Genomic DNA, 12,622 nt, shown 5'->3' with positions numbered 1-12,622 from the left:
CCCCCTATTCATGTTAGCCAAGGTGGAGGAATAGAGGAAGCATTTGAGCTAAACTCTTCCAACATTCTCCTTCAAACAACTTTAAAATAGCATGTCAGCTCTGGATAATCATAATCAACAAAATGTCAGGGTAAGACTTTTTTTCCAAACAACTCAACTTAGGAGATTGAAAGAAGACTTTGACATTAGTGTAGGGGCTAGCCAATAGCACAGTAGACAACAATTCCAGCCATGAACCTTGGAGACAGTGGTTACAATAGCAGCACAGAACTTTTGGAAACTCTTGCCACCCAGAGATAGAAGGCCAACTAATCAGAAAAAAGATTAACAGGAAGTCCCTACAAGGGCACTCAGTGCAAGACCAGATACCATTTGGAAACTCCACTGCCTGTTAGTAGTCTCAGAGCAGAGAGGAGTACTGGGTACTCCTGGGTACAGTCCCAGGGCAGAGAGGAGTACTGTGGTTATAAGAAAATAGGAGCTCTAAGTCACAATTTGAGGGTATGAAGAGAACAGGGACCCTGGTTCTAGAGCAGAAAAGAGTGCTAGCTCGTATATTTGCAAGGTAACAGGGACTCTTTCTTTGTAAGGACCAGAATGATCAGGACCACAGTACATATTCCTATATCACCCCCCTCACTCATGAACTAGCTGTGAAAACAGAAGAGCAAAGGGCAGCCAGGTGGCTTAGGACAGCTAAGTGAATAGAGCCAGACCTGGAGACAGGAGATCCTAGATTCAAATCTGAATTCAGACACTTCCTAATTATTTGACCCTCAGCAAGTCACTTAGCCCCAAATGCCTAACCTTTGTCACTCTTCTGCCTTGGAACTGATACTTATTGATTCTAAGACATAATTAGGGCTTTTTTTTTTAAAGGGCAAAAAAAAATCCTAAAGCATTGCACAGTGACAATGCCTTCCTCCTCTCAAGGTGTGGAATGCCCAATCTAATAATAAAGTTTAACATCAAGAAATAGGCTGGAAAAAATAGCAAAACAATAAAAAAGAGCCTGACTGATAACTGTTGTGGCAAGAAAGTTTAAGACAAAATTCAGAAGATGACAACATGAAAACAGTAAAGTCTCAAAGAAAAATGCAGATTGACTACAAGCCCAAAAAGAATTCCTGAAAGAGATGGAGAGGCAGGGAATAATTTTTAAAAATCAAACAAATGTGGTAAAAAAATTGGAAATAGAAATGAAAGAAATATAAGAAAATTATTACTGGAGAATTAAAATCTTGGTAAAAGATGAAGGCACCAAAAATACTGAAGAAAAATAACCTCTTTAAAAAAGTTGACTAATGGTGAAAGAGATACAGCTCTTCACTGAAGGAAAAAAACTCCTTTAAAAGTTTTGATGAAATGGAAAAAGAGGTATGACACCTCTTTGAAGAAAATACTTTCTTAAAAATTAGAACTGGGCAACTAGAAGCTATTGACTACATGAGACATCAAAAAAAACAATAAAATAGAGTAAAAAGAATAAAAAAGATAATGCAGAATATCTCATTAAAAAACACAGGGGAAATATATCAAGAAGAGATAATTTAACAACTATTAGACTACTTGAAAGTCATATTTTTATAAAAGCATAGCCATTATATAGAAACAAGAAATTACAAAGGAAACTGCCCCCAATATCTTAGAAATAGAGTACAAAGTGAAAATTGAAAGAATCCACCAACCACCTCCTTAAAAGAGGATCCAAAATGAAAATTCTCAGGAACATTATAGCAAAATTCCAGAGCTCCCATGTCTGGAGGAAAATAGTACAAGGATTCAGAAATAAAAGATATAAATATTGTGAAACCACAATCAGGATTACAGAAGACTTAACAGCTACCACAATAAAGAAATGGAAGGTTTGTAATATGGTATTCCAGAAGGCAAAGGAGTTAGGATTACAACTAAGAATAACCTAATTAATGAACTTTTTGGGGAGGGGATATGGAATGGATATTTAATTAGCTTTCAATTAATGAAAAGGCCAACTCTGAAGAGAAATCTGACATTTATACACAAGACTAAAGAAAAGCATAAAATGGTAAACAAACATAAGAGATTAATCATAAGGGACTTATTAAAGTTAATTTATATTCCTTTATAGGAATGTGATACATGTAATTTTTAAGAACTTTTATCATTATTAGGACAGTTAAAAGGAATCTACATAGACTGTAAAAATGGAGATTTGAACCCCGGACTTCAATCCCCAGAAGTCCTTGCTCTAGTTCCCAAGATGCCCTCTTATCTCACTGAGATCCCCACCTAGGCAAGATCAAAATTTTTATTTAAACTGGCTGTAAAGCCTACTAAGCTCTTCCTGCTTGCGCTTCTAAAGACACGCGTCTCTCAAGATGTAGTGTAAGTGAATGGGCCTTTCGGCCCTCCTAGGCACGTGCTTTCTTATTTTGTATTTTATTTATTTCTTAATCTTTAATAAACCTCATAAAATATAATACTTTTAGCAGAGAAACTAATTTTAACTGTTACAGACAGAGGGCAGAGGCGTGAATCAATAAAAAAAAATAGAAGGATGAGGTGAGAAAGAGAATGCATTGGGAGAGAGGGAAAGAGAAGAAGAATGGAGAAAATTACCTCACATTAAGAAGGCATTCAAGGAAGAATTTTTACAGTGGAAGGGGAAATGGGAGGGAATCAATGCTTGATCCTCACTCATTTAAACTAGTTTAAAAAGGGAAGATTATATATGCACACTTATAGAAATCTATGGCACCCAACAGGAAATTGGAAGGAACAAGGTTTGAGAAAGACTGGCAGGATAATCAGAGGAATGGTAGATTAAATGAAGCAAAAAGCCTTTTGAGGTGGGACAGTAAAAAGAAAAGTGAGGAGGATAAGTATAAAAATCAGAGAAAATGAAAATATACAGTTGAATAGCATAATGAATTACAAACCAAAATGTGTAGCAATATGTTATTTACAAGAAACATACACTGGAAACAGAAAGATGCTCACAGTTAAGATAAGAGCCTGGAGCATTTGTTTGTGAAATTTTTTATGCCCTAATATATGATCTATTTTTGTGAAGATGACAAAGTAAAAGTAGACCTAATTAAAAGAAATAATCAAGGAAACCTTTTGAGAAGTACCATAGAGAATAAAATAATATCAGTACTAAACATATATGTACCACATAGCATAGCATCCAAATTCTTGAAAGAAATGTTAAATGACTTAGAGGAGAACATAGACAGTAAAACTATACTAATGGGGAACTTCAGTTTATCCCTCTCAGAACTAGGTAAATCCAACCATAAGAAAGAAGGGAAAAGACGAACAGAGAAGTTAGATATATTAGATCTCTGAGGAAAATTGAAAAGTAATAGAAAAGAGTATACCTTTTCCTAAGTTGTAAGCGGTACCTTCACAAAAATAGACCATTTCTTAGGGAATAAAAACTACACAAACAAATGTCAAAAAGCAGAACTGTTAAATGCACCTTTTCCAGACCATAATGCAATAAAAATTACATTTGAGAAAGGACTTAGAAAACATAGATTATTAAAAATTATTTAGAAACTAATTTATCCTAAAAAATGAATGGCTCAAAGAACAAATCATAGAAATAACCAATAATTTCATTAAAAATAATTCCAACAATGAGACATGTCAAAATTTGTGAAATGTAGACAAAGCAGTTCTTAGGGAAAAAATAATCTCTAAATGCTTACCTGAATAAAAAAAGAAAAAGAGCAGATTAATGAATTGGGCATGCAATGAAAAAACTAGAAAAAGAACAAATTTTAAATCCTCAATTAAATACTAAAATGGAAAGTCTGAAAATCAAAAGAGAGATTAATAAATTTGAAAGTGGGGGGAAACATTGAACTGAGAGCTTTTTTTATAAAGAAAAAACCCCAATAAAATAGTTTAATTTGATTTTTTTAAAGAAGACAACAACCAGCAGTTCTCAGCCAAAGAAATCAAAACTATTAATAATCACATGAAAAAGTGCTCTATATCTTTTATAATCAGAGAGATGCAAATCAAAACAACTCGTGAGGTATCACCTCACACCTAGGAGATTGGCTAACATAACAGCTATGGAAAGTAATGAATGCTGGAGAGGATGTGGCAAAGTAGGGACACTAATTCGTTGTTGGTGGAGTTGTGAATTGATCCAACCATTCTGGAGGGCAATTTGGAACTATGCCCAAAGGGCGATAAAAGACTGTCTGCCCTTTGATCCAGCCATAGCACTGCTGGATTTGTACCCCAAAGAGATAATAAGGAAAAAGACTTATACAAGAATATTCATAGCTGCACTCTTTGTGGTGGCCAAAAATTGGAAAATGAGGGGATGCCCTTTAATTGGGGAATGGCTGAACAAATTGTGGTATATGTTGGTGATGGAATACTATTGTACTAAAAGGAATAATAAAGTGAAGGAATTCCATAGAGACTGGAACAACCTCCAGGAAGTGATGCAGAACCAGGAAAACATTGTACACAGAGATTGGTACATTGTGGTACAATCGAAGGTAAAGGACTTCTCCATTAGGGACAATGCAATGTCCCTGAACAATCTGCAGGGATCTAAAAAACACTATCCACAAGCAGAGGATAAACTGTGGGAGTAAAAACACTGATGAAAAGCAACTGCTTGACTACAGGGGTGGAGGGGATATGACTGAGGAGAGGCTCTAAATGAACACTCTAATGCAAATACTAACAACATGGAAATGGGTTCAAATCAAGGACACATGTGATACCCAGTGAAATCGCGCGTGGGCTTTGGGAGAGGTGGTGGAAGGGGAGGGTGGAGAAAAGAAAATGATCTTTGTTTCCAGTGAATAATGTTTGGAAATGACCAAATAAAATAATGTTTAAAAAAAATAAAGAAGACAACAACCAAATTACCAGCATCAAAAATGTAAAAGATCAATTACAGCAGCAATGAAGATAAAATTAAGCATTGTTAGGAGCTATTTTACCCAATTATATGCCAATAAAACTGACAATGTAAGTGAAGCATATTAATATTTGTTAAAAAAATATAAATTGCCAAGAGTAACAGAAGAGGAAATAGAATACTTAGATAACTTTATCTTACAAAATAAAGTAAACTATAAATGAACTCCCTATGAAAAAAATCTCTAGGACCAGATGGCTTTGTAAGTAAATTACACCATTAATTTAAAGAACAAGTAATTCTAATACTAGATAAACTATTTGAAAAACTGGATAAAGGAGTCCTACTAAATTCCTTCTTATTTAAATATAGTTTTGATAAACTATAGCAGGGAGAGCAAAAATAGAGAAAGAAAACTACAGACCAATTTCCCTACTGAATTTTGGTGCAAAATCTTTTAAATTAAATGTGCAAGGAAACTACAGCAATATGTCACAAAGACCATATGCTATGACCATGTGGAGTCTATACTAAAAATGCAAGGCTAATTCAACATTAGAAAAATTATAAGCATAACTAACCATATCAAAAGCAAAAAAATACTATTATATCAAGATGTAAGAAATGTTTTTGACAAAAAAGTAAATGGGATGGGGCTGGAGCAGAATATACTATGCCCAAGTTTATACAGGGAAGGCAGGGGTTACAGTCATGATCTCTGACAGAGTTGTGATTAAAATGGATATAACTGGAAGGAATGGATTATGTTGGGAAAGGGGGTTACTATGGAGAATAAAGCTTTATCAATATTGGACCTGTATGTACCAAATGTTAAAGCATCCACATTGTTAAAAGAAAAACTAAATAAGATACATATGGAAAAAATAACAATAATAATAGTGGTAGACTTTAATTTTTCCCTCCCAGAACTAGGTAAATCAAACCAAAAAAGAAATTAAAAAGAAATTAAGGAGATGAGTAGATACTTAGATAAATAAGATAGATATCTGGAGATCCCATAATAGAGCATAAATATTATGCAAAAGTCTTAACTTTAATATTCACCATAATATGGAAGTAATCCTACATCCCTGAGGGATTATGGCAATAGAACAAAAGTTCAACTCGATATGATCAAGATGAAAAGACTTGTTCAGGAAAGAGTATGGTCCTAGCCACAGACTGTGTCTGCTGCCTAAGGATGAATCTAGCAAAATATGGTCCTGGTAATATATTTTAGCTGAGAACTTGATGGGCTAAAATTAAATCAAATTAAATGTCAATAGAAACATGGAGAAACAGGCCTGATATATTACTAAAACAGTAATAATTTTTTTAGAACAAGATGGAAATATATATTGAGTTATAAAGCTATTCATGCTCATTGACCTAGAGATCCTATTAATAGGGTCAGTGTTGTAATGTAAGAGATGACAAGGGGAATAATTTCAGAAAAACCTGGGAAGATTTTGTGAAATGAAAAGTCAAGTGAGCAGAACCAGGAGAACACTATGCACAGTAAAAGCAATATTTTAGTACCAATCAACTATAAAAGATTTAGCTGCTCTGATCAGTGCAATGATCCAAGACAATTTCAAAGGACTGATGATGAAAAATAGTATACTCCAGAGAAAAAACAAATGATTTTTTCTCTAGTTTCTTAAACTTTGTTTCTTTTTTTATATCTTCCATTTATTTTTATACATAACGTAGCAATAATATAATACATGATTTGTTATAAATATGTAATAATTATGATAAATGTGCATTTCCAAGAGAAACAAATTTTCACATTAGCTATATCCAAAAATCTATGTCTCTTTCTTTCTTTTCCCCTCCCTCCCATTTCTCCCTCCTCCCAAGAAAGGCAGGTATCATGATATAGATTGTACATATATTATCATATAATACATATTCTCTGTTTGTCATGTTATAAAATAAGACATATACTGTTTACACCAAAGAAAATTTCATGAAGGAAATAGTGAAGAATGATAAGTTTCAGTCTACATTTGGACTTTGTCTATGCCTTCTATAGTGGAGGATATCCTTTTTTGTCTTAAGATCTTAGGAGTTGTCCAGGATCCTTGCATTATTAATAGTTAATATTCAGTTGATCATCATACATTATTGTTGCCACTGTGTACAACATTCTCTTGGTGGTTCTCACTTCACTTTTCATCTCTTCATATAAGTCTTTCCAGGGTTTTTTTGTGATCACCTTGTTTGTCATTTCTTATGGCACAATTAAACCTGTGTTTTGAGTTTTTTCAAGGTGTAGACTAGTTGTGGTAATTTTTTTCCTCCTTAAAAAATATCATTTGTTCTATTGGAAGGCTCTTTAGGAGAAAGAGAGACAGAGATACCTGAGACAACGATGACAATGTTTTTTAAAAATGAAAGATATCAACAAATTACTTTAAAAATTTTTTTCAAAAGAAAGTTAGTGATTCAAGCAGCATTTTTTAAAGTGTTAATTTTATTTACATATACATTCCAAACTTTATGATACTGAGAATTTCCATTAATGAAGGAGAATCTTTGAGATTAGTATCAACTCTTGGGCAATTAATTTTCACACAGGATCTTCTGTTTATACCAGCAGTTCTCAAGGTATTGTCCTCAGACCCCTGGAAGATCCCCAAGACACTCTTTCCTAAAATGGTCTGAGAGGCCAAAAATATTTTCATAATAATTCAGAGGTGTTGTTTACTTAATAAAGTACTAATATGTTTTTGCCTATTAAAATAGTAACTTTTCCAATTACACATCTGTGTGAGGCCAGATTTTCTTCATACTGAATGAAGAAGCAGTATAAGAATCCAGCTGTTTTCTGTTAAGTCAGACATTAAAGAGATGTGCAAAACTATATAAAGCAATGCTACTTCTCAGTACTTTTTTTGTTTTGGTAAATGTAGCTATTTTTAAAAAAATATTTATATCATGTGATAAGTTTATTTTTATTTGAATGAATTAGATTCTGGAGCTTTCTTAAAAGAATTAAGATAAATGAATGTTCATGTCATTATTATACAAAATAATTGCTGTCTTATTTTCATTTTACTTTCTCCCTCTGATATCTTGTATCTTTTTTGTTTCCAGAACACATGTGTACTGTGGTATATTTTGATGACTGTATGTCAATACATCAATGTAAGATCTCTTGTGAATCCATGGGAGCATCTAAATATCGCTGGTTCCATAATGCCTGTTGCGAATGTATTGGACCAGAATGTATCGACTATGGCAGTAAAACTGTCAAATGTATGAATTGCATGTTTTGAAGAAGGAAAAGTTCTATAATAACACACCAAAATCATCTTCATTAAAAAAGAAAAGTTGGAAAGCCATCAGTTAGTGAAGTATACCTATTTTGTCAGAATGCAAGTAATTTGGAAAGAAGATAAAGAATTTTAAGTATTTGTCACTTAAAAAAATTTGGGTAATAATTTTTTTCCTATCATGTTTGTTTCCTTTTAATTTTTGGAAATTGTTGAGCATAATGATTTATGTTGATTAGCTTGTTGTTGATCATCAGTGAATTCTTGCCTTAGAATATATATAAAATCTCGTTTGTGCAAGTATAATTGAAGAATTCACTGAGGTATCTCATACACATGTCAGAAGACTGATACTAGTCTCTGCCAGTCCTCCTTAACCATTTATTTTGAAAATGTTAGCAGACATCCAAAGAAAGATTGGTTTACTTTGATAATTCTCATATTTAAATTTTCCTTTTTAAAAGCATTAGAATGACACCATTTGCAGAATGAGGAGTTTTTATATTTATGGTCATCATAAAACCTGTCCTTTCCCTTTCCTTAAACTTATATTTGTACAAATATTTTCATAAAAATCAAACTGACACCTTTTACAATATAAATCTAAAATAAAATAAGATTATTGCAAGCATGTGGAATAGTAATGAAAACATTGATGTATTTAAATACACTAAATTGAAACAGAATTTCTGTATGTGACTTGTGAGGCCAGTTTGTATAAGGAGCCCTAGGAATGGGGGGTGAGTGCCAGGCTAAGAGATAAGAGATAATAGAACTTAATTGGGATAACAAAACAACAGCTTGAATCAAGGTAAGGAAGAATGGAATAAACATTTATAATACATCTACCATATGCTGGACACTGGATTCTTTACAAATATTACAACCCTGGAAGTAGGTTCTATTTTTAAGTTGAGGAAACTGAGGCAAACAGAGGTTAAGTGACTTGCCCAAAGTTATCCAGGTAGTTTGTGTAAGTGCCCAGTAGGAGTGAACTGCTAAGAGTTGGAGACTTGTTGGAAGATAGGAATAAGCCCACAAACAGCAGAACAGAATAAAGCCCAAATTTGAATTGTGAATGTGTAGAATCAGGGTAATGGAAAGAATAGGGCTAAAGAGAAAAAAAAATTTTTAATTGTCTCAAAAGGGAATGGCTTGAGCATGTTTTAGAAAGAAGGTTGAGGGATATGATATAGGAAAACTGAGATCAGGGTACTTAAAATAATTTTATTGCTCCAGAATCTTCTATTTAATCATTTTTATATCTGAATCTAGCTTATATTTTTCAGCATTGTTTCCTAGGGGTTAAGACACTTGATCAACTGTCAAACTGTAATAACTGAAAACCAGATTTTTAATTATAATCACTATAAAATTTAAGGTTTTATGACTGGCCTATTTCCAAAGAATTTCTGATGGTTTTGAAAGGGATTCTTATGAGGTACAAAGCAAAATTCCAAGTACATTCCAGAGTTTTTGTTGCTCTTTATGTAATATTCTGATAAAAAGCCAGAACATTATTTACATAAAATGTGCCTGCCCACATAAAGAAAATCTAAAATAAATAAAATTAAATAAATCATAGTGCAAACAAGACTTTTAGCTATTCAGAATGCACAGCTTTCCTTTAGTAGGAAATTTCTTTATTGAATCTAAAATATGATTTGATTTAACATTTAGATTTTCTAGAATACATTTCTGTTACTTCTTCCTAATAAATACAAATTTATCTTAGATATATTTTTATTAGTCATTTTCTTGAATATTGGTCTTAAATTTCTGTGCATATTTCTGATCAGTTATCACAAAATTAAAATTAAAAGACTTGATGTCTTAAGTAGTATTTTCTACTTATACCAAGCATGTCATGCAATCTACCTGGATACAAAATATCAGCAATTTAAGATAACTTTCTCTTTCATATTTTTTGGAGAGAGTTTATATTTAGGACACAGACTTTCAATTTTTAGGTAGCAATACTCTTCCCCTTCATTTTGTATTCATCATTTCATCCTGCATCTTGTGTTACAACCTCAAAAGCCTGTAATTATAACCTTCATATATTTAGGAGTAAAACATCATAGCAATCAATCTCTTTTTTAAAAGGTTTAATGGAATTGAATAGATTTTCACCATACACAACTAATACTTGCAGCCCGAGGGACTATTTTTACTGCAGATAGGAAAAAAATGTAAGGATGTTTAGGTCATTTGCTATGTTTCAACTTCTTCTTCAGAGTAAACACAAACATAGAGAGAGATTCCTTTTTTGTTGGCAGTGTGCTTAATGTTGTCATCTGTATTAATTTTACTTAGCATATATATTTCTTTAATTGACATTCCTAACTTTTAGATATTTGATGTTTGTTTATAAATAACTGTTGGTTTAAATTTTTTTCTGATTTATTCCACATTGCTTTTTTTGATCCCCAACATTTTGATGGTGATTTCTTGTACCATAACTCAATTTAAATTGATGGAATTTCCCCTTTTACTCTGTTTACCCACTTATAGCTCTTCTTTGAGTTAGTCTTTTTTGTGATTTTTTTTTTAATTTATTTTGGTAGGTGGAATAAATGAGTATATAAACCTCTCTGCCATTTATCTCATAATTTGTTTTCTTATTTGGGATAATAGGTATATAAAATTTGATTGTAAATATAGATGGAAACAACATAAAGGCCGTTACCCTGAAGTTATAGCTAGCCACTGTGACACCTGGACACTACTACTATCTTAAGCACCAAATTCTTATATATTGGAGATTTGATAGATACCACTTCTGTTTCTTATATTTTTAAAATTTGATGCTAAATTTTAGTAACTAAACAATATAGAAATGAAATCTGTAGATGTAAGTGAGATGTATTAAAGAGAGGAAATTTCACACAATAAAATGTTTCTTTTAGGGCAAATAAGTTTCCTCTTATTTGCTTGATTATTCTGCTTTTTATTGAAACTATTTTTCATTTGAGGAGCCAAAGGAATTCCAATATATGTTTATGGGTATGTCATGGGTCAAAGATAAAACCATCATTTAGGAATGCTAAAGTTTAAGGAAACTAAAATAGTTGATGTTAGAATCATAACCCACTTAATGGCTATTTAAGAGCAGAGCTAATATCTGTAAGAGAAGGTGAGAGAAGTCACTGAAGTCACACATTAATAAAATTGACTTTGAAAAAGTCCTTGCTTTAAAGAAGTTTAATTCATTCTTCTCCCCTGTGTTATTATATCTTCTTGCAATCTATTAGCAACATAAAATGTATGTATTTTGTATTTTTTATCCCTGTAAACAAAATGTATTTTAATTAAAATATTGTAATATTTTGGAGTTATGGTTTTTGTTCATCCCAACATCACACACCAAATAAATCTTTTTTTGATATTTCTGTCTAGCTAATGTGGAAGTGTTGGACTTGAGCAACACTTACTTTACAATACCATTACACCCTGATTCTCAAAATATTTTTGCTTTCCAATAGGGACAAACTCAGTTGTGTTACACCAGATTAGTACAAGGATGTTGTGAGTCTGATTCAATATTTTGTCAACTTCTGCCGAGAGATCTAGCCACCATAATTTTCAAAGGTAGCAGATTAATACACTATGTGGATGATTTACTGCTAGCATCACCTGACCCAAAAACATGTTTGGAGGATCCAAAGAAGTTATTAATAGAGCTTCATAAGAGAGGACATAAAGTTTCAAAAAAGAAAATTCAGTGGGTCCTTCCAACAGTCGAATATTTCAGATTTGTCCTGGAGGGGGGGCACAAGGAAAATCTCTAATAAAAGAATAACAGACATACAGAAGTTAGGCATCCCTAGGAACAAGAAAGAATTTAGAGCATTTCTAGGGGTTGCTGGTTTCTCGAGACAATACATAGTAGGATATTCCCATATTTCTGAATGTTTAACTGATTTGACAAAGAAATTAAAGAACTGTTGCAATTAAACAAAGAACATCTACATGTTTTGTCACAGTTGAAAGAAACTATTCTATCAGCTCCAGCTTTGGGAATACCAGATTATAAGAATTTCACTTGTATGCCCATGAAGCTAAAGGCATCACTGGAAGGCTTGCACAGTATTTTGGGTTGAATTTAAGGGCCATTGCATTTTACAGTTCTATCCTTGATTATGTCACACATGGAATAGTTCATTGCCTCAGGAGTGTAGTAGCAACAGCTCTGATGATCAAGTAGTAGAAATGATGCACAAACCCAATGCACATCTTAAAGACACACCTCTTATTAATCCAGAAATAGAGTTATACATGGATGGATCCTCCTATATTCACAATGGGAGGAAAGTCACAGGAGCAGCTATAGTTGACAATGACAAAACACTTTGGCATGCATCATTGCCTAGTCCTATTAGCACCCAAGGAGTTGAGCTCAAGGTTTTGCTCATGGCCATAGAGTTAAAGAAAGGGAAAAGAGCTAACTTTTTTGGACTCA

General features: G+C 32.8%; 1 protein-coding gene across 1 annotated transcript in view; it reads left to right on the top strand.

Annotated features, from left to right (window-relative positions):
* TWSG1 (twisted gastrulation BMP signaling modulator 1) overlaps positions 1-11,494 on the top strand; it is a 63,764-nt gene extending 52,270 nt beyond the window's left edge. Inside the window, exon 5 of the mRNA XM_001364879.5 lies at positions 7,982-11,494. Coding sequence (XP_001364916.1) covers positions 7,982-8,163 — 182 coding nt within the window. The 3' untranslated portion in view covers positions 8,164-11,494. The remainder of the gene's footprint in view (positions 1-7,981) is intronic.
* The last annotated feature ends 1,128 nt before the right edge of the window (positions 11,495-12,622 follow it).

This window comes from Monodelphis domestica, chromosome 3 (assembly GCF_027887165.1).
Source record: "Monodelphis domestica isolate mMonDom1 chromosome 3, mMonDom1.pri, whole genome shotgun sequence".
Lineage (NCBI taxonomy): Eukaryota > Metazoa > Chordata > Mammalia > Didelphimorphia > Didelphidae > Monodelphis > Monodelphis domestica.
This window is presented reverse-complemented; position numbering and strand designations above follow the sequence as displayed.